The sequence below is a fragment of the Capricornis sumatraensis genome, chromosome 14 (assembly GCF_032405125.1).
Source record: "Capricornis sumatraensis isolate serow.1 chromosome 14, serow.2, whole genome shotgun sequence".
Taxonomy (NCBI): Eukaryota; Metazoa; Chordata; class Mammalia; order Artiodactyla; family Bovidae; genus Capricornis; species Capricornis sumatraensis.
This window is the reverse complement of record NC_091082.1, coordinates 86,928,318-86,956,276: the sequence shown is the minus strand read 5'-3', so window position 1 is coordinate 86,956,276 and position 27,959 is coordinate 86,928,318. Positions and strand designations below refer to the sequence as shown.

Here is a 27,959-nt window from a genome sequence, read left to right as displayed (position 1 = left end):
TGCACGCACACACGCGCACGCACACACACACTATACATGTGTATATATACCGTTTCTCAGCGAAAGAAGTATTAACATCAAGACGTAAGCCCCCTTAACTCAAGAAAGCCCCCGGCTCCCCTCCCCCACCCCCAGTGCCTGTCAGTTCCCCCAAGGAAAAGAAAGAATCTAAAAATATTTTCATCCACCGCAGTGTCCCAGTGTGCTCGTGGCTGGCTTTGAACATCTCCAAACACTGCAGGTGGACAGACACGGCTGCAGCAAGGCCTGGGTCTGCTCAGCAGGTTGGATCATGTCTGGAAGAGGAGAAACCTCCAGTGAACACCCCGGTCTCACCAGCTGTCCCCTCCCAGCACGTCCACACAGACATGCCCAAGCCTGGGGTCAGGGCTGGCCCCGAGACGTTCGCAAGTTGCGTGCATCAGATCAGAGACCCCCCACGGCCCTGTGTCCACCCCGGCGGTAGACCGCGTGTGTCAGGCGCCTGCTGACTGGGCTCGGCTCTGTGCCCGTCCTTGAGCTGTTGGGACGCATTTGCCCGGTGGTGGGCGGTCTGAGGTCACCTTCATCTGAAGTTGCGGCCCCTGCCCCACCAGCACGCCCCAGGCCGCCGGGGCGCCCAGAAGTCCCTTCAACTCAGAAGGCCCTGTCCTCATGCCTGGCTCTCTGCAGGTGGGGCCACCTCCACTGACCCTCCAGGGCTGACCAGGCCAGTCTGAGCGTCTAAACATGGCCCTAATCCCTTGGGATGCTTGTTTAAAATGTATTTTCCTGGGCCTCACTCTGGAGGCACTGAGTCAGGACTGCTGGGGTGGGACCAGGCATGTGTGGCTGAGCAAGCATCCCAGGTGAGCTCGGGAAGGCTAAGGCTTAGGAGCCCTTGTCAGGGATGCTGGGTCTGAGTTCTTGGTCCCTAGAATTGTCAGCTAGAAACAAGTTTGTCCACGCTAGGCATGCTGCAGAGACTGCACAGTGGCCTGTAAGAAGAGGTGAACTGCAGATGCCCAAACCCAGAACCACATACTGTGTCATTCCGGGGTGCCTTTCACACTGCAGTCCACGCGAGTGGACCACCTGGGTTGTGCAGTGAGCAACCTACACGACTGTGCTCGGCAGTTCTGCCCAGACCTCTGGCCTGTTGATACTACCAGTCCATCCTAAAGGAAACCCGTCCTGAATATTGATTGGAAGGACTGATGCTGAAGCTGAAACTCCAATACTTTGGCCACCTGATGCGAAGAACTGACTCATTTGAAAAGACTCTGATGCTGGGAAAGATTGAAAGCGGGAGAAAGGGATGACAGAGAATGAGATGGTTGGATGGCATCACCAACTCAATGGATATGAGTTTGGGCAGACTCTGGGAGTTGGTGATGGACAGGGAGGCCAGGCGTGCTGCAGTCCATGGGGTTGAAAAGAGTTGGACACGACTGAGCGACTGGACTAAACTGAACTGAATGTCCTGTGTCGGACGTCGCTGGCCAGGCAGTCTACACGGCAGTCCTCACAGAGCCTATATCAACCAGACCAGCCTGCTTCTGCGTCCCTGGGGAGCAGGGCCGGGCCCCTCTCTCTGAAGCTGGCCGGGACCACGGCCAGCAGCCTAGCCTGGAGGTGCCCTGCCCTGGAGGGGGGATTCTCACCTGCAAGCTGAACGTGCGGGCGGCCCCTCTCAGAAGCGGGAGGTGAAGTTCCTGAGGCTGTTGGCCCCGGCCAAGGTCCCCAGCATGCTCCTATCGAAGCCTTGCTGCAGGAGGCACAGCAGCTGCGTGAGACACCCGGGGGCAGGCGCCACGGGCGTCCCCGCGCTCAGAGGCTGCCCCCAGCACGCTTCCTCGATGGCCCTGCCCGCTGCACCTCCTCAGCCCAGGGCGGGGGTCAGCCCTGGACCGCGTCACGAGGGGCCGGCCTCTCCCTCCCAAGGCAGAGCTGGGCAGCGCTGGCGAGCTCGGCGGCAGGGCCAGGCGGGGTGAGGCCTTACCTGCCTGAGCAGCCCCTGCAGCTCCCTGCTGGACCACATGTCGGACAGGAGGAGGCGGGCGGCCTCCGCAGCCTTGGGGGAGGTGCTGTGGGGCGGAAGTTCACCGGGGCTGAGACTGGCCATCTGAGGATGAGCCAACCCTCTGCCCTCCCCTGCTCACTCCCTGTGGGGCAGCCCCGCTGGCGGGCACTCCTCACAGTGGGCACACCCACGGTTCTGCCCGCTCAGAGGTACCCGGGGCTCTCTTTGGGGCCCCCGTCCTGGCCCTTGGCCTTGTCCTGGGAGGACAGAGCTCCGTGGACCGGATAAGTCCTGCACAGCGGGGGCTGCTGCTGCGTGCCTCCTGGTGGCCCACGGGACTCAGTGTCCCTTGGTTCCCGGCCGGGACGGGTGCTGCCTGGGGCCTGAGAGTTAGGCCTCAGCTTCTGGAACCTCCCTCCCTCAAGCCTCCCCACCAAATTCCCACTCTGCAGGCCCCCGCCACCCACCTCACCACTCCAGGCCCCCGCCACCCTCCACGCTACCTGCTGCTGCTGCTGCGGCCCTGCTGCCCTGCCCCTTCCACCCCCCCACCTGCAGCCCCCACCTACAGTTCCCTCACCTATGGTTCCCCCACCTGGGGTTCCCCCATCTGCAGTCCCCCCACCAACTATGGTTCCCTCACCTAGGGTTCCCCCATCTGCAGTCCCCCCACCAACTATGGTTCCCTCACCTAGGGTTCCCCCACCTGCAGTCCCCCCACCAACTATGGTTCCCTCACCTAGGGTTCCCCCACCTGGGGTTCCCCCATCTGCAGTCCCCCCACCAACTATGGTTCCCTCACCTAGGGTTCCCCCACCTGGGGTTCCCCCTTCTGCAGTCCCCCCACCAACTATGGTTCCCTCACCTAGGGTTCCCCCCCCTGGGGTTCCCCCATCTGCAGTCCCCCCACCAACTATGGTTCCCTCACCTATGGTTCCCCTACCTATGGTTCCCCCACCTGGAGTTCCCCCATCTGCAGTCCCCCCACCATCTATGGTTCCCTCACCTATGGTTCCCTCACCTATGGTTCCCCCACCTATGGTTCCCCCACTTGGGGTTCCCCCATCTGCAGTCCCCCACCTATAGTTCCCTCACCTATGGTTCCCCCACCTGCAGTTCCCCCCACCTGCGGACCCCGCCACTCACCTGCTGCGGCACAGGTTGATGACGTTGTTGACCATGCTGCTGGAGAAATGCTGCTTGGCCATGCTCGGCAGGGAGGCCATCAGGTTCCTCACGGTGTAGCAGGCCGAGGCCAGGATGTCCTCTGAGTTGCTGGTGTTGCCGGTGTGACTAGTGAGGAGTCTGGTCACCTCTGGGAACACTTGGGCCCCTGGGAGAGAGAGGAGGGGCGGGCATGGGGTTGGTGATTGAGGGGTCCCGTGGGGCCCAGTTCTAGGCTGCCCTTAGCCAGGCTCCCAGCCAGGTACCTCCCACTCAGGGCTGGTGACCCAGTGGAACCTACACATCCACTCCCCGCCCAGGTGACCTGCCCCTTCCTACGCCCAAGCCTTCCCGGGCCAGCTTCCGTTTCCGGGATGCTCCCCCAGGGAGAGGTCAGAGGGGGACTTCCCAGCAGGCTCTGGAGAGTGGGGGTCCCTCCAGCAGGGGGTGCCCGGGCCCCGGGGGGGCTCACCCATCACCCTGTGCAGCGCGGGGTGGCGGGACATGTTGCTCAGGAGCGAGGCTCCGGACCGCACCACGTCCGAGTTGCCAGATTGCAGGAGGCGAGCGATGTGGGGCAGCCCCTTCTCCTTCAGCCCGATCAGCTGGCTCATGCCACTGGACATCTGAGAAAGGACGCATGAGGCCCTTTCTGGGCTTCCCCAGGGCCACAGCAGGCAGGAGGGGGCCAGGAACCGCACCCTCAGGGGCCCCAGAACTTCCTCTTCCACGATGGAAGCACAGACTCGTGTTTGCTCCCACCTGGACAGCTACAGAACAATCCCCTAGGCAAAGCACCTGCGGCTCGCCGGGGTCAGCCTGAACCCGGCGGGTCTGGTGAGAGACGTCCCTGCCCCTCGTCCCCCGTGGGAGGGGCCCAGAATCAACCCCCAGGTGTGGCTGGTGCCCGCGGCCACTGCCCGGCCTCCCTCCCGCTTCCCAGCACTATCTGGTCACGTGAAACCTGGAATAGAGGGTACCTGCCATCTAAAGAAGGGCCGCCCGTCTCCTGCGGGCCTGCTGCCTCTGTGCTGACTGTGTATCGAGTCGAGGGTGGATGAATGGGCCTGCGCTGCATGGAGATGCAACCCGGGGTCCCCGAGAGGATGGGCAGCCCATCCGGGCCACTTGCGGGAAAGCCACGCTGGCCATAACCTGGTCCAGACTCATCCTCTAACAGTGGGGGGGGTCCCCTTTGACCCTGAGCTCACCCTTACCCCCTTCTGCCTGACTCCCTTCCGTCCTGAGCAGAGAGGGTGGAAGGGCAGCTGCAGGCCTGCCTCCTACCCTCCCCAATTCCATCATGTCCCCAAACTGCCTCTGGCCTCAACTCTCTCCCAATTCTGCCATGTTTTTCTCTGGAGCTGCCCACACCCCAAACCCTCTATGTCCACCCCTGTCCGCTCAGCACGCAGGAGACCCTTCACCTGTGCCCGGCTCCCAGCACAGCCTGAGCCCAGTCGGGCCGGGAGCCAGGAGGCAGAGAGGATCCTACAGCGCAGACAGAATCCAGGGGCCGGGCGTTCTGGCCCCTCAGCTGCCCCAGGCCTGGCCCGGAGCCCAGTGCACCTCCCTCCCTGACTCAGGCAGGCTGGTGGGAAGGGGCAGCCGGGGTCGGACCAGGGTGGAGAGACAAGTGGGGCGAGGCGGGGGTGCTCACCAGCCCCTTGCTGGCAGTCAGGTTCTGCAGGGCGCCCGCGCAGGCCTCCAGGGTGGCATCCTTCTTGCTCTTGCCCATGAGGTTCAGGTAGGTGCGGATGGCGTCCGAGTGGCACAGCCAACTGCTGCCCTTGGGGTTGGGCTCTTCCTCGGGAAGTGGGCAGTCATAGTTGTTGTTCTGGGGACAAGAGGACGGCTGCAGGGCTGAAGCCACACACGCTGCTCCTCTGGCCTCAGCATCGTGGTTCCCAGAGGAGGGCGTGCCCGCTGCCCCCTCCCCCAGGGCCTCTGCCTTCCCGGCGGGCACAGAGCCGTCTGCGCTCCTGGCCAGCTGGGCCCCCGCCTCCCGTGGTGAGGCTGTGGCTCTCACAAGGGGATGCTTCCCTCACCCCCCCGCCAGCAGGGGTGGTGCAGGGCCCGGCTTGCACGGCCTGCCCAGAGAAGGCGGCCAGCCCTTTCTCCCCAGCATCTCCCTGCTTCTGGGGAGACCTGGGGGCTCAGGAGGCATGAGTGCCAGGCTGCCCACCCCCATCAGGAATGAGGAAGCAGACGGGGGAGAGGAGGCCTGCAGCAGGCGGCTCTGGCTCCTTCGCCCCGAGCACACAGGGCCTGTGTCGTGGGCGAGAGGAGGCCCTCCCCGCTCCTGGGGCAGCGGGGCCCATGGCCAGGCGGGGCGGGGCCCTCCCTGGGGGCTGGTCTCAGGCTCCCAGGGCAGAGGCGGGGTGGGTGGGGCGGCGGGGCCGGGGCCACGGCACGCACCATCATGCGGTCGCTCTTGTTGCTGAAGCAGCCGGTGGAGGACTTGTCGGTGTAGGCATTGCGGGCGCTGTACTCCAGCTGGCGGTAGCGCGTGGGCACCTCGGCGTCCAGGCGGTAGGAGAGGTTGTGGAGGACGCACATGCAATTCTCCACGGACTGGGGGCCGAGCAGAGACGGCTGAGCCTCCACCCGCCCCCAGCGCCGGGCCCGGCCGCCCGGGACGGAGCCTGCGGCCCTGCCCCCCGGCTGTGTGAGCACCAGTGGCCTGCCCAGCCGCTCTGGGCCTCAGTTGCCTCAGCTCTGAAATGGGACCAAAGTCGCCTGCTTCCCAGGGAGATGACCGCCAGGAGGCACCTACGGGAGGCTGGTCGGCGGCAGGCACAGGCCGCAGCCACCGTCTCTGCTGCCTCGGCCAGCACGCCCATGACCAGCCTGGCTCTGGAGACACAGCCTGCAGGAGCGACCCTGAACAACTCCTCAAAGCCTCGGAGTCCCCGGACCTCCCCGCCCGAGAGGCCCCTCTCTCCTTCCTGAGGCCTCATCTGCGTCCCTCTTCCGTTCTGTCCTCTCTCCCCTCCTTCCTCTCCCCCCACGCCCTCAAGCTCTCCCCGTGACCTCCACCCCTCCCTGCGTCCTCCGCCCCTCATCGGCTCTCTCCTGAGGCCTGTGACCACAGCTGACCGAGAAGCAGGAGACAAAGTCTCCTCCAAAGAAAGCGCATGCAGGACCTGGGGATTGCAGTGCCCAGCCAGTCCCCGGGGCTGGCTCTCTCCTCCTGCCGTGTGGACGGACTGCACGGACTGCACGGACGCCTGTGGACGTCCCCCTTCCCGCCTCCGTCTCCCCTTCTGCCCGTCCGCGCAGGTGTGCAGAGTGTGGGTGGGCACACGGCTCTGTGGGCCTTCTGGGGCCGCACTCACCTTGTCGTCACAGCGGTTGGCCGCCACGCAGTTCTGGACGTAAGCCATGAGCGAGTCGATGAGCCCCGTGTAGCTGCGCATGGTCTGGCGGCCCGCGTCTGCGGAGCTCAGGTTCCTAGTGGAGGACACGGGGAGGGGTGGAGGTCACGGGGAGGGGGCAGAGGTCACGAGGGGGTTGGAGGTCACGGGGAGGGGGTGGAGGTCATGGGAGGGAGTGGAGGTCATGGGGAGGGGGCAGAGGTCACGAGGGGGTTGGAGGTCACGGGGAGGGGGTGGAGGTCATGGGAGGGGTGGAGGTCGTAGGGAGGGGGTAGAGGTCACATGGAGGGGTGGAGGTCATGTGGAGAGGGCGGAGGTCACAGGGGGAGGGTGAAGGTCATGGGGAGGGAGTGGAGGTCACGGGGAGGGGGTAGAGGTCATGGAGGAGGAACAGAAGTCATAGGGAGGGGACAGAGGTCATGGGGAGAGGGTGGAGGTCATGGGGAGGGGTGGAGGTCATGGGGAGAAGGTGAAGGTCATGGGGAGAGGGGAGAGGTCATAGGGAGCAACAAAGGTCACAGGAAGGGAGTGGAGGGCACAGGAAGGGGATGGAGGTCACAGAGAAGGAGCAGAGGTCACAGGGAGGGGTGGAGGTCATGGGGAGAGGATAAAGGTCATAAGGAGGGGCAGGGGTCACAAGAAGGAAGTGGAGGACACGGGGAGGGGTGGAAGTCATGGGGAGGGGGGAGGGGGTGGAGGTCATAGGGAGGGGGCAGAGGTCATGCAGGGTTGGAGGTCATGGGGGGTTGGAGGTCATGGGGAGGGAGTGGAGGGGTAGAGGTCATGTGGAGAGGGTGGAGGTCATGGCAAGGGCACAGGTCATGGGGAGGGGTGGAGGTCATAGGGAGGGGGTAGAGGTACAGGGAGGGGTGGAGGTCATGTGGAGAAGGCAGAGGTCACAGGGAGAGGGTGAAGGTCATGGAGAGGGGGTGGAGGTCACAGGGAGGGGGTGGAGGTCATGCAGAGGGGTAGAGATCATGGGGAGGGGTGGAGGTCAGGGAGTAGAGGTCACAGGGAGGGGTGGAGGTCATGGGGAGGGGTGGAGGTCATGGAGAGGAGGCAGAGGTCACAGGGAGGGGCAGAGGTCACAGGGAGGGGTAGAGGTCATGGGGTGGAGGTCACGGGGAGTGGGCAGAGGTCACGGGGAGGGGTCGGAGGTCATGATGGGAGAGGAGGGCAGGGAGAGAGGACAGAAATTGAGAGGGAAGCAGATGAGACCAGGCTCTGCTCAGGCCTGGCTGAGGCCGGGGCGGGGTCTCCCTGGGCTCCTTCACCCTCCTCTGTGCCCCCCTGGCCCCAGGCCCCGAGCTTCTATGTGTCTAGGGCTCTGATGCCGCTGGCAGCCTGGCACACACTGGACCCTCGTGGCACGTTCTGGGCAGGGCCCAGGGCTCCACCTGCCTGGCCCTGCCTGGGGCTGCTGGACAGGGGGCCGGAGGCTCCCTGCAGGCAGCGTCCTGCCCCCAGCAGTGGGCTCACCCTTGGGCAACCTGGGCGCCCCTGCCTGGTGCAGGTGGGGTATGGCTGCAGCTGCCCCATTAAGGCCTCCACGACCCAGACTCTGCACCTCCCCAGCCTCTCCCCTCCGCTCCTCGGAGGCTGCTGTTAGAGGGGGGTGTGACCCTGAGTGCAGTCTGCTCCTCCTCGGCACCCACCACCCCAACCCCCAGAGGTGAGTCCATCCACCAGCAGCCCCCAGGGCCTTTGCCACGGGCTGGGGCGGAACCCAGGAAGTTCTGGCCAAAGCAGCACCCTCCTCACACCAGGGAACACAGCAGACACTGTTAGCGTCACAGCCAGGAGGTGATGCACTGGGGCCGTCGGTACCTAGCATCTCAAAGACGCTCCTCAAGAACGCAAGAGCCAGGGCTGTGGGGTGCGGGAGGGCGGGCAGCTGAGCCAGTTCAGACATGCAGGTCCACGCGTCTCCACTCAGCTCCTGGCTCAGGCCCCCTGAGTGCAGGTGGGGGTCCGAGCCTCGTCCAGGCCCTCACCCCCAGCCCCTCTGAGCCTGGGCTTGGCCAGCTGGACCCCTGCCCTCACCTCAGGCAGCCGGTAGCATTGAAGAAGACCTCAGGGTCCACGGGCTCGCGGGGCAGGTTGCTGTTGCCGTCGCACCAGCCCGAGAAGGGGATGATGACGCGGTCAGCCAGCACGGGCAGCGCCTCGGCGATCAGCTCCTCCTTCAGCTCGTCGGTGGAGGACAGGTTCCAGAGCAGCCCTGGGGGGCCGTGGGCTCAGCAGGACCAGGCCCAGGGCCGCCCCACTGGACTCCGCCCCCATTGGACCCTGCCCACCGCCCCCCCCCCCGCCCCATCCCAGCTAGTCGCCAGGATTTCGAGGGCAGAGCACAGGGGGTTCTCTGTGCGGGTCAACGGAACACAGTGGCTGAGCCAAAGCTCCGACCCCTCAGGGTCTTCTCCCGGTCTCCATCTCTTCGAACACAAATTCCGCCTGGACACACTGCCCTCTCTCCTCAGATACCACAGACCACACGGATGGTCGGTGGGTGCACAGAGGAACCCAATACCCAGGGCACCAGCTAGGCACTACTAGCCTGGCCAGCACTGGTCTGTGGGGCTCCAGGGGTGTCCGCCTGAGGCCACCCCCGCCCTCACCCTGTCCCAGCCCCCAGGTGCCCCCCACCGTGGCTCCCGCGGCCGGGCCCCCACCGGTCAGCTGCTTCTGGATCTCGGTGCTCCCGGTCCTCCTCAGGAGGCTGACCGCCTCACGGATGCCGTTCTGCCGCCGCGCCTCCAGCTTGTTGGCGGTGCTGCGGAACACCAGGTTGCGCAGGGCCCCGGCCGCGGCCTGCTGCACGTTCTGGTTGGGGCTGCGGAGCAGGTCCACCAGCTTGCAGATGCCGCCCAGCTGGTACACCTGCGGGACAGCACCGCGCCGGGCGGGGCTCAGGCCGGGCTGGAGACCCGCCACCCGGAACCGCATCACTCTGAGCCAAACGCCCAGCGCTGCCCAGACGGACGGGCAGCCTGGGGAGACGCAGGGGCCAAGGCAGTGCCGGGCAGGGAGCCCTCAGCCCCCTCCCCCGAGCCCCATGTTCCTACTGGGGGCCTGCGGTGAGGACTGCATGGGGCACGCTTCAGAGTCCTGTGGTGGGGAGACCCCTGTGGGGTCACCTCCCACTGTGGCAGGGACTGCGCACACGGACCCCGCGCTAGGAGCCTGCCTGCTTCACAGGGCCACGAGGACGCCTCCCTGCCGGCCACGCTCGGGTGGCACAGACAGCCCTGCTCTCAACCACGGGAGAGACAGAGAGAGTCAGAGACAGACAGAGAGACAGACAGAGACAGAGACAGAGAGAGAGATACAGAGAGAGACAGAGAGAGATAGAGGGAGAGATAGAGGGAGAGAGACAGAGAGAGACAGGGACAGAGAGAGACAGACAGAGACAGAGATAGAGTCAGAGACAGAGACAGAGAGAGAGATACAGAGAGACAGAGAGATAGAGGGAGAGAGACAGAGAGAGACAGGGACAGAGAGAATCAGAGCGGCAGGGAGGGTGCCAGGGGAGGCAGCCGTCCTCCCTGTGAATCTGAGGAGGGGTCTCCTCTGAGCCCGTGGCTGTCACTCCAGGGAGACGTCTCTTCCACTACCAACGGCTGAGTGGCATCCTCTCCACAGATGCCCCCCCCAACCTCGGGCAGTGCCAGGCACACTCCCTGCCTTGGGCAGCCAGGCAGGGGGACGAGGAGCCAACAGCAGACGCCAGCCCCCCGGCTCAGGGGAGGCTCCGGCTGCCCCCAGCCCCCTAGCTGCTGACCTGCTGCTTGGCAGACTCGTCCTGGAAGCAGGTGTGCTGGATGTAGTAGGCCCCGATGGCCTGGCACTTCTCGTCCTGGGAGCTCAGGTACTGCACGGCCTTGGGGATGGTCAGCCCGCTGCACTCGATGTCTTCGCTGCAGATCCTGGGGGCGCGGGCGGGCCGAAGGGTTGCAGGCGCTCGGGGTCCCCATGCCTACCCCAGAGCCGGAAGGGGCCAGCCCCGCCCCTCCAGTGGACAGCTCCCCCAGAGCAGCGGACGGCTCACCCTGTGGTGAGCGCTTGCAGGGATGAGGCCCTGGTCACTGGGCATGCCCAAGTGGGCAAGTCACCTCTGTAGAGAGAAGCTCTGCCCTACTCCTGAGAGGAAGCGCCCACCCGCCCTGCCATCTCTCACGTCTGTGCCTGGTACTGGGAAAACAGAAGAGAATGCCAGGAGCCTGTGCGTCTGTCTGCATCCTTCCATCACCCCTCCTCCCGCCCTTCCTCCACCCACCCATCATCCATCACCCATCTTCCCGCAATCTGGTGTCCATCATCCCTCCACCACCAATCTTTCCTCCGTCAACTGTCCCTCTTCCATCCATCCATCATCACCTTCATCCATCTCTTGTCCCTCCTCCTTCCATCCCTCCATCCCGCCACCTTCCTTTCCTTCATCCATCCATCATCCGCCCATCAGCCGTCATCAGTCTTCCCTCCACCCACCCATGCCCCCGTCTCCCTCTCCTGCATCCATCCGTCGTCCATCTTCCCGCAACCTGCTGTCCATCTTCCACCCATCCCTCCATCCACCCATCATCCATCCCTCCATCGTCCATTTTCCCTCCATCCCTTCATCCATCCGTCTAGCCATCCACCGGCGTCCCTCTCTTCCTCCTCCCTCCGTTCCCGAGTCGAGCTGACTTTTCTGACGCAGACATTCCCACACCTACTCCTCCTCCTACCCCCACGGTCACCGCCTTCCTGCTGACCACGGTCACTCCCACTGGGGAGACAGCGAGACCCAGCCCCACTGGCTGTCTTCTCCAAGCACCCACTCCCACCCAGAGTGTGAGGCCCGTCCCCGGATGAGCGGTTCTGACGCCCTGTTTGCTGTGCTGCCCCATCAGCAGCTTCTCCATACTGCAAGTTCAAGTTCAGGCTCGACTGAGACTGATATCCAAGGGCATGTGTTAGGTCGAACCATACACAATGGCCAATAATCCACACTTTCGGAGCCACAGAACTAGAACCATCCCGTTCTAACCCCACAATCTGGTTCTGCCACGACTCGTACACTCCCAGCCCTAACTCGCGTCTGCCCCTGCAAGACTGTGCTCCACACTGCGCCCTGATCGGGGCTTGGGGGCCTCTGTCCCTTCCCCTCACTGCAGACACCCGACTGGAGCCCCCCTGGGGAAAGGAGGCCTCCTTCCAGGACCTGCTCCAGCTCCCACGGTGCTGAGGGCAGGCCGCCTCCCCAGCCTCTGGTTCCCACAGACAGCAGGGTAGCCTCTTCCTGGCCCCAGCCCCACCCCTAGAAATCCCCCCAGCATTTCTAGAGCAGCCCGCACCTGTGAGTCCCAGCCTCACGCCCCTCCACTGCAGGTGCCCGACTCCGTTTCTGGAAAGACCACCTCTGGAGAGGAGCTCCCAAACCTCTATCAGCGGTACCCGCCGTGTCGGGAGAACACCGCCGAGCGTCTGCTGGTCAGACCTCACCTCCACACAGCCTGCCACTCACGCCCCACATGGCTCACCCGACCCTGTCCTCTCGGGGCCTCTGCTTTGGGGGAATGAGGCGGAGCCAGACGCGGCGCTAGTCCGTCTCCCAGGGAGAGAGCCTCAGTGCTTCTCCAAAGAATCCTAAGGACCCGTGTGGCCTCCGGGCAGCCAGGAGAGGGCCAGCTCTACGACGGCCAGGACAGCGTGGCGAGCAGCGGAGGGTGTGGCAGTGGCGTGGCCTTGGGCGAGCTACCTGGCCCCTCTGAACCCATCTCTCCCCAGCTCCTAGCCTGGAAGGGCTCTGGGGGTCAGACACAAGAACTGCAGTGCCCCCAGGCCCCGCGGAAGGCGGTTAAGCCCACAGCTGCCAGCGGCCCAGGCTGTTCAGTCCATGCCGTCTCCCTGCTCTGCCCACAGATCAAACACGCTCAGCAAACGTCAAGGAAACAAGCACGGGACCCTGGTGGGGACCAAGGGCAGCTCCGAGGTTCATGGGGCCCAAGAGCGACCCTCAAGACACGGTGGCCACACCCAAGCCAGCCTGTGCCCAAGCCAGCCTGTGCCCAAGGCTCTCTATGGGCACCTCCCCAGCACTGGATCCTGCCGGCTTTTGTCATCTGCCCTGTAAGACGGACCCCACACCTTTCTCATCATCGACCCCGGGGCACACGCCTTTGCTCTTTTAGAAGGTGGGGAGAGGATTACCCCCAAGCCCAGGGAGCCTCAAGCCCTAACAGAGTCTGCACTCCCTGCAGGCTGGTGACGCAGGCTGCAGCCCCAATAGGGTCTCTGAGTTGGCAGTCTGGGCAGCCTGCCGAGGAGCTTTCCTCAAAAGCTCCCTGGTGACACCAAGGCTGCTGGTCAGAGGCACACAATTTAAGGATCACTAGCCCAGCCAGCCCCTCACTTCCCTCCTCTTCCGTTCATCACCGGAGGCCCCTTAAAATCCACACACTTGATGCCTCTTCGGGTTCTGCCTCCCCTGCAGCCTGAGACCCCGGGGCCAGCAGTCGGTCCCCCACAGCCCTGCCCACCCCTCGCCGTGGGTACTCACTTGGAGCTGGCCCTGGAGTGGCTGAAGGACAGGTCCTTGGTGCAGGAGGTGGGCGGGACATACACGGGGTCCTGCTTGGAGGTGCAGGAGGGTGGGCGCCCCGGGTACTTCTTGACTGCCTTCTGGCCGCTGCACGTGCTGTAGAAGCTGTAGCGGTTCTGGGTGGTCTTGTGGCCCTTGCTGCCCAGTGTGCCCTTGCGCAGCGTGCCCCGGGGGTCACAGTAGAGGTCGGGCTCACTGCGACTGGCCTTGATCTTCTGCATGAAGCAGATGTCGCTGCCGGCGCCGGGCACGGTGCAGCTGCCCCGCGGGTACTGCCGGCCCCAGCTCTCCATCTGGCTGTAGGAGCTGAAGCGCCTGTTGTCAGCCTCCCGCTTGAGGGTCCCATTGTAGATCTGCGGGAGAAGGGGAGAGAGGCTCAGCTGGGGTCCCCTCGGATCTGCGCCCGCCGCCCCCGCAGTGATGCTCAGAGGGTGCTGGGATGTCTGGTGTGGGGGGAACCTTGACCAGCCTCTTGTAGATGACTTCTCAAACTGCAGGCTGTGACACCTTATGCATAAGGAGATCGATTTAGCAGACTGACCATCATTAAAGAAATGGGATCAAATAACATACATTGGAACTGGAAAGCAGGAGTGCAGCACATGGGGAAAGGGCTGGGCTGTGGGTAGAGCGTGCTGCTCACTGTGGCTTGTGGCCAGGAAAAGTTAGAGAGCTGCTGACCCGGTCCCAGAGGGCCTGGTCCAGAGCGGAGCTGGTGGCTCAGGGAGGAGAAGGGCTTTCCCACGGAGGGAAGTGCAACCGTGGGGCTTGAACCCGCAGGCGGCCCCAGCTCCCGAGGTCACCGAGGCTGCCTGTGCTCCACGGGGGGCTGCTCCCACCCGGAAAGGACCCTCCCACTGTCCTTTCTCTGCTAAACTCCTCACCTCACCTCCTGCTGACCAGGGCAAGAAGGCATTCTGGGGGACCCCTCCAAGGCCAAGGGGGGTTATCCTGCTCCTGGGCCCCTGGCGCCCACGAGGCAGGCCCGGGGCTGCAGCGGGCTCAGGGTGGCCAGGGCTATGCTGTCAGACGGGCATCAGGGGAGCGGCGGGCAAGGCTCAACCAAACGGCAAACTTAGAGGACAGTGAGGTGCCCCCAGGGCCCCCTGTGAGCCCAGCAGGGGGAGCCCGGCACCCTGGGAAGAGCCTGCAGAGGTGGGGGCTTGAAGAGTGAGGCCCGCACAGAGCAGAGGACCCAACCGCAGGGCCGGAGCTGACTCACCGGAGTCCAGAGGACCCACACGCGCCGGAGTAAACGCATGCACCAGGGGCCGACTCGGACTTGGCTTTGCTGGGGTGAGCTGGGGCCCACAGCCTGCCTGCCCTACCCTGTGAGTGTAAGTGGGTGTGTGTACGTACGTGTGCACACACACGCCCACGCAGAGGGGCATGGTCGGGCAGCCCGGTGAGTCCCCTCCACCCAGGTCTAGCCACCGGCCCTCAGCCAGGGGCCCCTCGCCCCGCACGGAGAGCCTTTGGGGCAAGACGCCACTGTGGTCAAGCTCCGGTCAGCGTGACACCAGCTCAGAAGCCCCCGGTCACCCTGGCAACGGTGCTCCAGTGCGCTCCGCTCACACGGACAGGTGTGCACCTAGGCAGGCGCGGCGCTCACCCCCAAACTGGGTCAAACCAGCCAAGCCCAACGGCGTGTGGGCTGGGGGAGGCGCCAAGCGACCAGAAGGGACAGAGGTCAGCGGGGCGTGCTGCTGTCTGAGCGTCTGCGGTTGGCACGCCACGCGGGACACTGGAGACACGCGGAAGGTGAGAAACAGGAAGCAAGCCCCAGGCTGCGAGCCAGAGGCCACGCCCCCGCCTCCTCTGGGGAGGAAGCGGATGGCGAAACCTTGGAGCGAAGGCTGAGCCTTAAATGGAAATGCAGCCCAGAGCCTGCCTGTCCTCAGAGACGACACTCCCGGTCCTTGTTCCGACGGTCCCCGGGTCCAAGCCCAGCACACGTAGATGCCGGCATCCTAGCTGGAGCCTGCCCCAAAGGACGGGGGCGTGCGTGCTCAGTGTGCGGGGCAGCAGGGAGAGCTCGACGCGAGGTTTGGGGGGCACGGCACAGGGTGGGGCTCACAGTAGGGCAGCGGCTGCGGGCTGCCCGCGCGCTCAGACCGGGACCGCGGGCTGCTCAGGCACAGGAGGGGCCCGAGGCCTCACCCAGGGCGGCCCAGGACGGCTGGGGCTGCTCTCACGCCACCGCCTCAGAGCACGGGTTCCAGGAAGGCAGAGGAGCCTGGTCCGTCCACACGGGCAGCTTTCTGATGGAACAGCGCCGTGTTTCTTCAAGTGCGCAGGGCAATTCATTGTCCACAATGCCCCGAGCACTGCGGGATAAGTGCTGCGCGGTCCCCAGGCCCTAATTGCCAGGAGCACCTCACAGCCCCTTAGGCCAGGGAGAACGCCCCGTGCACTTCCCAACGCTGCCTCGCGGGTCCCAAGCAGCGGCCAGCCAGACCCAGGAGCGGGCAGCTCAGTGCTGACCAGGCCGGGGCACCCAGCTCACCCCACGCACAGCGGTCTGCTGGCAGTGTCCTCGGCTTTGCCTACAAAGGACAGTGAGCACACACACATGCGCACATACACACAAGCTCACATGCACACATACGCTCACACGTGCACACACATGGTCACACGTGTGCACATGTTCACACACACATGCTCACGTGCACACACAGGCGCACACACGTGCTCACACATGCACAAACACGCACGTGCATGCACACATGTTCACACACATGCTCCATGCACATGCTTGCACACACATGCACTCACATGCACAACATGCTCACACACCTGCAGAGACACACATGCACACATGCTCACACACACACATGCACACGCCCCTACACACTCACACATGCACACGTGCTCACACATACAAACATGCTCACACACACACACATACTCCACACACATGTGCCCTGTGGTCTGATTATCTCACGCTTCCTTGGGAAAGGCCAGCCTCAGGTGTCTCGGAACATGCCAGAGGCTAGAACCCTGGAGCAGAGCTGGCCAGAGAGCAGCCTGCGGACACCTGGGGGGCTCGGGGCAGAAACGCTTCTGTACCGGAACCACCCAGCGAGCGCCACCAGGCCAGGCCCTGCTCTGCTCCCACTTCAGCTAATGACCGAGCTCTCGTAACCCATTTTCTCTCCCTCTCCCCTTCCTTCATGGAGAAGTGGGGAATTCTGCCCACCTCTGAGTGCCTCCCAACCCGTCTCCTCAACGTAAGCTCTCTTCCCGCCCCTCCTGAGGTCGGGAAGTCCTCAGAGGCGAGGAGTCCGGTCCTATGGGCAACTAGACCCCAGAAAAGCAACCTGGACCAGGGCCTCAAGCCCCCGAGTGCAGGCACCCCCCACCTCCCCACCTCCTTGGGCTGCGGCAGCGAGAGGTGCACACGGCAGGCCTGGATGAAAAGGAGGTCTGTGTCCTGCCTGTTAGCCCATCCTGAAACCAAGCCTCGCCAGGCAGGTGGGGCTGGGCAAACCGGCTCGGGTGGACACACCCAGCCTTCCCGCCCAGACACGCCCAGCGGAGAGTCTCCGCAGAGGCCCTCAGTGAGAGCCAGCTGGGGCCACTTCGTGGGGTCCTCACCCTCCTGACCTGGTGAGGGGCTCCTGAAGAACCCAGACTGGAGATGCCTCGGGGACAGACCTCTCCTGCCATCTCACTGCACCCGCTCAGCACCCAGCCAGGACCCGCCCAGGGGAGCAGCCCACCATCCTCCTGGACAGCGGTCAGGATGGCACCACGCCCAGTGTAGACAGCAGGGGGCCTTCCCACGTGGCGCACTGGCCCAGGGGTCTGGAGGGCACGGAGCCCCTCCCAGCAAGGGCTCCCCAGGGACTCGGGGCCCAGGGCGTGGGGAGCTTCCCAGGGATGGGGCGACTGCTTGCTCGGCAATTTGCATCAGCGTGGGAACCACTGGTCTGAGTCACCAAAGGTGGGACCTGGGCGGGGGTGCGGTGGGGGCGTGCCTGCCCCTGCCCCCTCTGGCACACCACTCCTTCCCTGGCTGGGGGCAGGAGCCCGCCCTGGGCCAGCCTCCCTTCCTTCCCAGGCACGGGGCTTGGTGTGGAGCAAGAAGGACAGTCAGAGCAGCCCTGCCGTCTGGGCCTGAGGCGGCTGTGGTGGGTGCCCTGCCCTGCGGTCCCCCAGGCCAGGAGAAGCTGTCCCAGGGGTCCATCACCTGCACCCACAGACAGCAGTGCCCACTTGGGGGCCCCTGGATTGTGAACTGGACGCTGCTGGTGGGTGACCAGCTTGCAGGCTGCAAGGGGGCACCACGGAGATCTGAAATCACTGATGCCAGCTGCCAGGCGTCTTCTAGAGCCTGATTTGTTTAATGTGGGTAAAATGAAAGTGTTGATGTCCATTCCGGGAGCAGAGATCTCACCAGAGAGCTGGCTGACAACGGCTAGTGTCCCCTGTAACCTGGGACGGTGGGATTGGGGCTCGCAGAGACCAGGCGGTGGTGAGAACCGTCACGAAGACCCAATCTCTTGGGTGTTCTTGGGCAACTCTTCTGAGTTACCGTCATGGCAACTCAGAGAGGCCTTCTGAAGTGTCTGGACCGTGAAGCCTGAGCAGAAGAGCCTGTGATGCTCCAGGCTGCAGCCTGTGGTGCTGTCTCAAGGCACTGCTCTCTCCAGGGAGAGAAGTCACGGCCCTGAAAAGGAGCATCCTGCTGTCCCGGGCTCTGGGCCCACGTCTGCTCTCAGAACGGCAGGCGTCAGGCCGCCACGGCTCTGCTGTTCCCGGTGATGGGGCAGGGGCGGGGCCGGCATACTTGGTCATCCTGCACCTTGAGAGCTGGCCTCCACGACATGTGATGTCCAAAGAAACAACGGTGTGAGCTCCAGCTCCAGCACCCAGCTTAGGTACTCAGCTCCAGCGCCCATCTCCAACACCCTGCTTGGGTACTCAGCTCCAGCGCCCAGCTCCAACACCCTGCTTGGGTACTCAGCTCCAGCACCCAGCTCAGGTACTCAGCTCCAGCACCCAGGTCTGCCTTCACGTCCTGCTTCCTGCTCCATCACTGAACTGTGGGAGAGACTGGGTCTTCTGAAACTCTCGCCCTGCACACCTGAGACACAGGCTTTCTTCAGCTTCTGACCCCCTAGGATAGGTCTGGGGAACTGGGACTTCGGGTTTCGCATGTGGACATCTCCGCTTCACTTTGGGAAGGACCCCCCGGCAGGGGACTGCCTTTCAGAGGCAGCTCTCAACAGACCCAAGAGGCAAACGACCCCTGAGCGTCAGCCACTGTTCATGGGCTCAGATGAGTCTGAGGCACGGTCCTTGGACCCTCTCGGAGCCCCAAGCTCTTTTGAACCCAGAGGCAACTCACTGGTTCCAGTGGTGGTTCATCCTGGGGACCCTTCCACGGCCCCCACGTGAAATAACCCCTGGAACCTCAGACAAAGGGTGGACTCCTGAGAGACTGCACCTGAGGGTGAGGGAGACTCCCGGGCCAGGCACCCCCACCTTGTGCCAGGGGTCTGGGGGATCGCTGGGCCCCAACTCACCCCCGAGCACTGAGCCAGGAGATGAAGGCCAGACGCCCCGAGGTGGCAACATCCTCAGGGCAGATTCTTCCTTGGAAACTCCGTGGTGAAGGAAGCACCCCTGCTGGGGAAACAGCCATGATTTCACAGGAAGGTTGGCTGGAAGCTCCAGGGTTTGGTGGCCGAGCCCTGCTGTGGAAGCTGAACCTATGCACGCGTGCACACACTGCTAAATGCACACCTGCCTGCGTGGGAAACGCGTGACTCCACTGAGGTCTTCACACGCCACATCACTTCACAAAGAAACTCCACGGTGAAGGTCTCTGGACGTGCCTTGAGCCTATCCTATGATCACTGTTGTAGCAGGGCTGGTACTTCAGTTTTCAAAGATCCTCCCCAGTCATCCCCCTGGACATCAAACTAGTCCATCCTAAAGGATATCAATCCTGAATATTCATTGGAAGGACCGACACTGAAGCTGAAGCTCCAATACTTTGGCCACCTCATGTGAAGAACTGACTCATTGGAAAAGCCCCTGATGCTGAGAAAGATTGAAGGCGGGAAGAGAAGGGGATGACAGAAGATGAGATGGCTGGATGGCATCACCGACTCAATGGACATGAGTTTGAGCGAGCTCCAGAAGACAGTGAAGGACAGGGAGGCCTGGCGTGCTAGAGCCCACGGGGTCACAAAGAGTCGGACACAACTGAGCAACTGAACAACAACAGCTCCTCTTGCTGGAGCCTCACAACCCCCGCCTCCCGCCCGGCCGACGACGCTCAGGACAGACTGCAGAGCTCTCTCCCATAGCTCTCTCTCTCTTCTCTCTTTTTTTGGCTGCACTGTGTGGCATGTGGGATTTTAGCTCTCGGACCAGGGATTGAACCCGCAGCCCCTGAAGTGGAAGCCCAGAGTCTTAACCACTGGGCCACCAGGGAAGGCCTTGAAAGCGTTTCATAACTTCAGAGAACTTGAGGCGGGGCCAAGGCCACACAGCTAAGATGGGGCAGACTCTGAAGCAGGACTCAGACCTTCGACCTCTCCCGGAGTTCGCCCTCCAGCCACCTGGCCACCAGAGTCTGGTGACACGCGTGCCGTCTAGCGGCCCAGAGTCTGCTGACATGCGTGCCATCTAGCGGCCCAGAGCCTCTGCAGGTGGGGCCCTACAGCAGCCGTGGTCCCCGCCCCAGCACCTCCAGTGCTAGCCGGCTCGGCGCCTGGGAAACCGCCTCCCCTGGGCCCTGACCCCGGCAGCGCCTGCCCCCGTTGTTGGCTGACGGTGGGAGACGTTCAAGAGCGCGGGTGCCTGGCTGGGTGACACGGCTCCATGCCCACAGGGCCAGGCAGAGGCCCTCTGTCCCAGGGGACGCCTGTGACCAGGACACGGCTGCCTGGCAAGGTCACGAGAGGAGGGCGTGACGAGTGAGCGCTCTGCCCTGCACCCGAGCTGGGTGCGGAGTCAGGTCAAGGCCGAGCTCCTGGAATCAGCCAAGCCTCGCTGTTCTTCCCCGGGACCTGGAAGCCCGCCACCTTGCTCCCCACCCTGGAGGCGCTCAGAGGGAGAAGGGCCTGCCCCAAGCCCCTGGCTCCTTCCCGGCCTCCTGCACGGCACCCTGCCCTTCCCCCCTGATCTGTGGGCCTCCTGGAATTTTTTTTCCACCTTGATTCCCACGAGGAGAAGGCCCAGGCTGGTGCCAGGATGTGTCTTTAACGTTTGCCAACCTCCCTTTTCTGGGCAGGGAAAAAAAAAAAAACAACCATCCCCCTATGGACTTAAATAAGGATACTTTTTTTCTCTCTCTCTTGCGTTACTGATACAAAGTTTCCTTTCAAAATGAATGCACTGAAATTTAAAAGTCAGTCTATTAAAATTAAGGAATAGTTGTTGGTGTGATGATTTTGTGAAAAGCAGAGATCAGATGCCTAGGTTCCCCAGCAGGGACAGCGGGACAGGAGTGCTGGACAAGGGGCCCCAAGGTCAGTGCCCCAGGGCCGGGTCTCCCCAGGGTCGCTGTGCAGCCTTGGGCCGTCCCCTCATGCCTCTGAGCCTGCATTTCCCCAACCAGGGTGAGCCCTGCAGGTTTCTGCCTTTGGGCGTCTATGATTCAGCCCGATTGCAGCTGGACGCGTCCTTCTCCCCAGCTCAGAGCTTGGGAACAAACCCACCAGCCTACCCTCATCCCCTTCCTGGCTGTGGGGGTGCAGCCCCCAAGCTACCTCCCTCCCCAGCTGTGTCTACGTCCCATCGCCTGTCCCAATTTGGGTTTTCAGCTGAGTTTGCTCTCCCCTGGTGGTGCAGAGGTTAAAGCGTCTGCCTGCCATGTGGGAGACCTGGGTTCGATCCCTGGGTCAGGAAGATCCCCTGGAGAAGGAAATGGCAACCCACTCCAGTATTCTTGCCTGGAGAATCCCATGGACGGAGGAGCTTGGTGGGCTACAGTCCACCGGTCGCAAAGAGTTGGACACGACTGAGTGACTTCACTTTCACTTTTCACTTTGCTCTCCCCAAGCAGGAAGGCCTCCGTAGAGACAGCGGGGGGGAGTGGGAGCGGCGGCTGGGCTAGGAGGCTGGGCCCCACCCGAGCGAGGGGTGGGGGCCTTATCCACCAGCTTGGGAAGAGCTGCTGGCTGCTCTTGTTCCACTAAGCATGGTGACAAGACCCCCCTGCCGGTGTTTCGGCATCTCCTCCTCCCCCCGCCCCCCGCCCCCTGCTCCCGGCTCTGCCTGCCCCGCCTCCACACCCCCCCACCCCCCCACCGCCCGCAGCGCAGACTGGGCTCCAGACCCAGTTCTGCTCAGCAGACCTGTGAGGCGTCTGCTGGGCCAAGCCCTGCACCGTGCTGGAGCCTGGCCTGCCCGCTAATAAATCGGAACCCCAAGGCCCAGTTCGCTCCGACCCCACCAGGATGCCAGGACCGGAAGTGGAGACAGGATGGGGGAGAGCAAACTGCCCCCTTGCCCTGCCCCAACCCGGCGTGACGGCCGGGCCAGCCGGCCCTGCCTGTCTGCTCGCCCGGAGCCCCGGGGTCCCGTCCCCAAGCCTCCCCGACACGGGGAACCAGGGCTGGGGCTGACCAGGAGACGAGGCTGGAGGTTAGGTGGCTCTGCCGCCCGCCACAGCGCCTCACCCCAGCCTCTGACGCTGTTGTTTAACGGGCGAGTTAGGGCTTTAAAGACTCGTTGGCTGAGATTAGTTCTTCTTGGGACTTAAAAAAAAAAAAAAAGGCAAAATCAGAACACGCTAATTTTCTTCTAGCACGAAATAAAGAAGCTTATGATCAGCCCTGAGTCTTCAAATCTTCTCTCCAAAGTTTCGGAGGCTCTGAGGTGACTCATGAGAAGGAAGGTAAGGCCAGCGGTGGCTCACGGGGAGCGGCCCTCCTAGGAAGACACTGACCGGAAGTGGCAGGTGGATTAAAGCCAAGAGGTTAAAGCCTCTCCAGAGGAGGGGGCGCCCCTTCCCAAGCCCCGTGGGGAAGGCCCACTGCAGACTGTCTGGGCGGGCAGAGTCCGACCTTCTGGCGCACTGAGGCCCTGCGGGCACACGTCTCCCTGAGCACGCCCCCCGCCCCAACCCCGGGCCCACCAGCTGGGAGCCAGCCAGGTGACATCCTGCCTTCTCCGGGGCCTGGCCCCTGGCACTGCCCTACTCGGGGGCAATGGCCCTGCATGGTGAACTCTCAGACAGGAGTGCCAGGGGCCCTGGTGCCTGCCCCAGGCCTCGGCATTCCCCTGCCCCTGCTGACTGCAAAGGGCAGCCCTCCGAGCTCAGCTCCCTGCCCAGAGCTGCCCTGGGACTCCGCCTGCAGGCTCCCCGGCTGCACCCTCTTCCTTCCAAGCCCCCGGGTGCCAGCTTCTCTCCCCCAAGTGAGGACACCTGACACGGGACCTCAGAGCCAAGGAGGCCCTGCTGGTGAAGCTGGAGGCCGGCCGGGCCAGACGGGGCCGCTCCCACCAGGAGGGCAGCGGGGGCACCCCTGGCCCCACTCCCTCGTCTCCTCTCTCGGGCACATTCTGTCCCACGGCAGCAGGATCATTGCCTCTTCTTGCCCAGCGAGAGACCGGGGCCCTTGGGACTGGGTGGGGGTGCGTCACCGCTGGCAGAGGACCCGGGCTGGCAAGCACCTAGACCACTCCCTCTGGGGGCAGGAGCCGTGCCCGCCTGGACGGGGCTTGCTTCTCCGCCGGGACTTTCCAAACCGATCAGACAACCCAGAGAGGGGAGCAGGGCAGGAGGCAGGCCTGGGCTTTCAAGGCGGCAGTTTCCAGGGGCCTCCCCTCCTCTGTAGGGAGTTCGAGGGCCCTCCTCCTCCCTGCAAAGTGAAGAGCAATGAAGCCTGAGCAGCTCTGCGGCTGCTGCAAGGGTTAATTAGCCACTGTTTCCCTGGTGCCCGGCCCAGATGAAAGCAGAAGGCAGTGCTCCCACAGGCCTGGGGCGGCCCCACCCCACCCCACCCGGAGACCACCGTGAGGCCCTGGCAGCCGCTCAGGGGCCGCTCGCCAGCCACAAAGAGCCTGAAAAGTCAGGGCTGAAGGAGCCCTCCGCTAGGATCTCGTCCAACAGCCTTCCTCCAAGGCCGAGAAAGGTCTCGAGAGGAGATGAGCCCCAGGTCCCTCTGCTCGTAGCAGCTGAGCTGAGAGCAGAATCGAGGCCTCCAACTTGACCGGTACATCCTGTCCACAGCCCTGCCTGCCCTGGAAACAGGAATTCTCACCCGTTGTGGGGACAGGCAAGCTGAGGCTGAGAACAGGCCCCTCTGTACCACCTGCCTCTGGGAGGAGTCTGTTCGCTGGCAAAGATAGGCTGGTCCTCTGCTTCCAGGGCAGGAGTCCCACCACATTCTCTCCGGCAACCCCGCGCCCGGCCCCCGCAGACCCTGCGCACACGCGGCTCCCAGAGCCTGGATTCCCATCCCCCACAGAGCCTTGCACAAGCCCAGCCCTCTCTACAGAAGGGGGCCTCCGGGCACCTCTGGGTGTTGGGTACCCACCCCCCTCAAGAAGGGGGTCCCAGCACGTGGAGACCGGTTCGTGATGGGCTCATCAACCACTAACATGTCAGTGAGCACGTATAGCTGAGAAGGGACTGGGAGGAAGATTCGTAGTGAATCCTGGGTGTTTTCTTTAAATAACTTTTTTTTTTTTCCCCAGCAGTGCCATTCTGCTTGTGTGATCTTAGTTTCCCAAACAGAGCCTGGGTCCTCAGCAGTGAGAGCACAGAATCCTGAGCACTGGACTGCCCTGAAAAAGTGAGAGTCACTCAGTCATGTCCGACTCTTTGCGACCCCATGGACTATACAAGGAATTCTTCAGGCCAGAATACAGGAGTGGGTAGCCATTCCCTTCTCCAGGGGATCTTCCCAACCAGGGGTTGAACCCAGGTCTCCCACATTGCAGGCGGATTCTTTACCAGCTGAGCTACAAGGGTAGCCCAAGAATACTGGGATGAAGTGGAGAAATGGGGTCAGTGGCCAGAATGAACACAGAATCTCCCCTGATCATTCTCCTGGGGAGTCTGGCCCTCCAAGTGCTGGTCTGGTGTAACTGAGCACGGAGAAGGGGTTCAACACGGCGCCCCTGGGGGTACCCTGGCCCAGACCGCCTGGCAGCTGCTACCGTATGGGATCGTCTCCCGGCAGGATGCTCTCAGCCCGTCCACAGCCAAAGCACCTCTTTCCCATGTGACGCCGGGAGGGATGGAATGCTCCTGTCGCACTTCTTGGTTTGTGGAAAACCCTTCAGGCTGGAGGCGCAAGTGAAGGAGCCTGATGCTGTAACCCAGAACCTCTCCCAGGAATCTAACCTGTCCACGGGCTGCAGCCTCGTCCAGGACACGCCAGGGTGAGAGCAGCCCGCTTCCAGGGACCCGGTATAAGGACCCTCATAGGGGCCAGCAGCCTCCCTTCACTCCCCTAAGAAATTCTGTCTGGGTCCCCAGCCTAGGAGACAGGCACTTAGGGGGTCTTGTTTATATTACAGGGAATAAGTGGAAATACACAGTGACCTGGGGTCACCAGATCCAGCAAATACAGGACACCCAGCTAAATCTGAAGATCAGATAAACAACAAATAACATTTTAGGAGAAACAGGCCTCCAAAATCGCATTCCTTTATGTTTTACAGGGCCGCCCATCCTGACCTCCATTGACGCTGACGGCTGAGGGACTCGAGTCCAGGAAGGAAAAAGGGGCCACTGCCCTGCAGCTTTCGGTGGTGGGGAGCAAGGGGTGGGCATGGGTGGGGGCGGCAGGGAGGAAGTGAGCGGATGTGAAGTCATGGGTCTGGTCTGAGTCTCCAGGAGGGGCTGCAGTGCTAAAAGATGGGGACTGATGTCTGGAGTGAGGACAGGAAAATCTGTCAGGGTGAGAGCCAGGAGGCAGGGTCTAGTCTGCGGCCCCGCCCCCAGCCATGAGACCCTGGGCCTCACCGGGCCGGGTGTCCTCAGCTGTGGAACGTCAGCCTCGGTGGGCTCTGACACTCCCCGAGCCCGGTCCTGAGGACACGGCTGGGTGTCCGCCACCCTTCGCCTCAGCTGCCCCACTCCTCGTTCCCCAAGGTTCTGGACTCTGGGCTCTAGCAGTGTGCCGCCCCGTAGATCTGATCTCCAAGGGCCAGGAGGCTGGAACGAACAGAAGAGAATGGACAACTGACCGGCCAAGGGTTTTCTCTGGACTGGTCCTTTCCCTCAAGCCCCTGCATGGTGTCAGATTTACTCTGCCTCATTCTATTGAACACCCTCTACGTTCAGCTTTCTTGACTTGTGAAATGTGTGTGTGCACTGTGCTGAATCACTTCAGTCGGGTCCAGCTCGCTGCGACCCCATGGACTGTAGCCCACCAGGGCCTCTGTCCATGGGATTTTCCAGGCGAGAGTACTGAAGTGGGCTGCCATGCCCTCTTCCAGGGGATATTCCCGACCCAGGAATCAAACCCTTGTCTAATGTCCCCCGCATTGGCAGGCGGGTTCTTTACCACTAGGCGCCACCTGGGAAGACTGACATGTGGTACAGATGGTCGTAGATCATGAGTAGTGTGAGTGATACGACGACAGCATACATAAGGACATATATATATCCGGGGAAGGAAACGGCAGCCTACTCCGGCACTCTTGCCTGGAGAATCCTTTGGACAGAGGAGCCTGGTGGGCTACAGACCATGGGGTCTCATAGTCGGACACGACTGAGAGGCTGACACACACATATATATATCTCATCTGTAGTTTTTAAATTAGAAGACTATTGCTGAAATATAATATAAGGTAGAATCATAAGGCTTTTTAAACACCTTTAGAACTTTCCTTTTTGGAACCGCCCACAGGTGCTTGGCGTACTTAGATAAAATCCATGCTCAAGGGTGACTAATCTTTGTTATCTGAAGTTGATTCAATGTTTCAAGCCTGAGAAGTGAGGGTCTCAGAAGGCTCACTGTCATTTCTGATCAAACACAGGTCCTGACAACACAGAAATGGGGTTGGTTTTCTTAGGGGGCCCCTAAAATGGCACTAATGACCAGCATATTTTATGAAGATTTTTAGGGGTCACGAGTAACGGCGGAGCTGGTACATTCCCGCGGCTCAGCCACCGACGCCTGCCTTCGCCTTGCCCGTGTCCTCTCTGGGTTTCTCCCAGCTCCCTGTTTCTCCGAGGGCAGCTGGAGGCTCCTCTGAGGAGGGTCCGTGTGCCCTGCGCGCCCCCAGCCCCACCCTCTGGTTTCTGGGGAGGGGGCGGGCTGAAGCCCCCTGGCGCGGGCGCACCGTCCCCCCGGGACAGCCCCTTGGCCTGAGGCTCGCCCCCTGCTCCGGCCGGAGTCCCAGCCTGCAGGGCTCTGCCGTCCTGGCTGACATGTGCTGGCTCCAGCATCAGTTCTTCCACACACACACCGCCCCCACCCGCCACCCCTCCCGCCGCCAAATCCCCGTGTGTGCGCAGCTGTGCGCTGTTCCCAGAAGCCTCCTAAACGGAGCAGAGCCAGGACGTGCCCCGACAGCGCCGGCCCTGAGTCACGTCTGAAGTCCCGCCAGTGGAGAAGGAGCGAGGCCCGGGAGGGAGGGGTTCTCACCAGGTGTCAGCAGGCAGGCACCGCGAGGGTTGGGGCAGGGGGACGGGCTCAGTGGGCAGGAGAAACGCTCAGCCCTGACACACTGAGGCTCTGGGAGCAAGCCCTCGGGAAGAGCTCCCCGTAGCCCTGTCCAAAGGTCCGCTGAGACAACCACTCCCGGCCCACCTGACGGTGCAGCCCGGGGGACGGACCCCCGCCCCAGGGCAGGTGAAGCATCCACGGAGGGGAGTGCCGGCACTGATCCAGAACCACAGCGCCCGGGTTCCGATTGGGCAACGCACCGCCATGAAGACAGACAGCAACTGCCCAGTCAGCAGCTTACTCATCCTCACCGCCGGTCCTGTCCAGGGACCTGCCCTCCTCTCTCCTCACCCTCTCCGTGCCATTGTAAGCCATCTCCAGATTCTGCTGGGTCATCAGTCTACGCGTCTACAGCCCTTTGCTCACATCTGTGCCTGAACCACCAACCTGCTGGGCTCACGGTATTCAGCAGGTATTGGCACTGGTGTTATCAACTGACATCAAGAATCTGAAAAAGGAGGGCAGATGAATGCATAGCAAACCTGGGTAAAGCTGTGACATGCAAGAAAGGCAAGCCCCCTGCCTGAGCTACCAGGGAAGCCCAGTCCTCCCTAAGGAGCCTCAGTGAGAACTGAAGGAGGAAGGAATCAAGGGGATGACAAAGAGCATGTAACCTGTCGGCCACCCACCTCTCTCTTGCCCGGGACCTGGACGATCAGGGTGACGTTTGTGAGCAACGTGGGCTCAGAGCCAGAGCTGCCGAAGCCCGAGCCCCAGGGCACAGAGCCCAGTGTCCCCTGGGAAGCTGGCCCCGCTGCACAGGCCTCAGGGGCCTCGCAGAGCTCCTGGGCAGTGCAGGCTGATGTAGGCGTTAGCAAAAATAAAGTCATGGAATCTGCAGACTGGGCGAAAACCTGGGCGTCACCTAACCCAGCACCGCGATTTGGAGTAGAAGACGCCTCCTGTACGGGCTTGTGTGGCTGAACCAGAGCATCTGGTTCGGTGCTTGGCGTGGAGTTAGGGCTAGAGAGGTATTTGCCCAGTAATGGGTGATGGGCACAGAGAGTGAGGCTAGAGAAGGACGGTGACAAGCCAGAATGAAGGCATCGAGGACAGTCTCGTTGTGCTAATCAAGCTCAGGTTTTTTAACGCATGTTGTTTCATTTAGTCCTGATGACAACCCAGAGGTGGACTCTGTCAGACCCATCCTACATGTGGAGAGACTAGGGCACAGAAGGCTCTCG

At 62.7% G+C, this 27,959-nt stretch overlaps 1 protein-coding gene across 1 annotated transcript in view; it reads right to left on the bottom strand.

The window, feature by feature from the left end:
• Positions 1 to 203: 203 nt before the first annotated feature.
• PKP1 (plakophilin 1) overlaps positions 204 to 27,959 on the bottom strand; it is a 37,823-nt gene continuing 10,067 nt past the window's right edge. Inside the window, exons 3-14 of the mRNA XM_068986487.1 lie at positions 13,085 to 13,479; positions 10,325 to 10,469; positions 9,216 to 9,423; positions 8,587 to 8,764; positions 6,505 to 6,619; positions 5,585 to 5,740; positions 4,827 to 5,003; positions 3,639 to 3,792; positions 3,149 to 3,335; positions 1,982 to 2,066; positions 1,644 to 1,747; positions 204 to 296 (exon numbers count right to left, since the gene is read on the bottom strand). Of these exons, the coding sequence (XP_068842588.1) occupies positions 1,673 to 1,747; positions 1,982 to 2,066; positions 3,149 to 3,335; positions 3,639 to 3,792; positions 4,827 to 5,003; positions 5,585 to 5,740; positions 6,505 to 6,619; positions 8,587 to 8,764; positions 9,216 to 9,423; positions 10,325 to 10,469; positions 13,085 to 13,479 (1,875 nt within the window). The 3' untranslated portion in view covers positions 204 to 296; positions 1,644 to 1,672. The remainder of the gene's footprint in view (positions 297 to 1,643; positions 1,748 to 1,981; positions 2,067 to 3,148; positions 3,336 to 3,638; positions 3,793 to 4,826; positions 5,004 to 5,584; positions 5,741 to 6,504; positions 6,620 to 8,586; positions 8,765 to 9,215; positions 9,424 to 10,324; positions 10,470 to 13,084; positions 13,480 to 27,959) is intronic.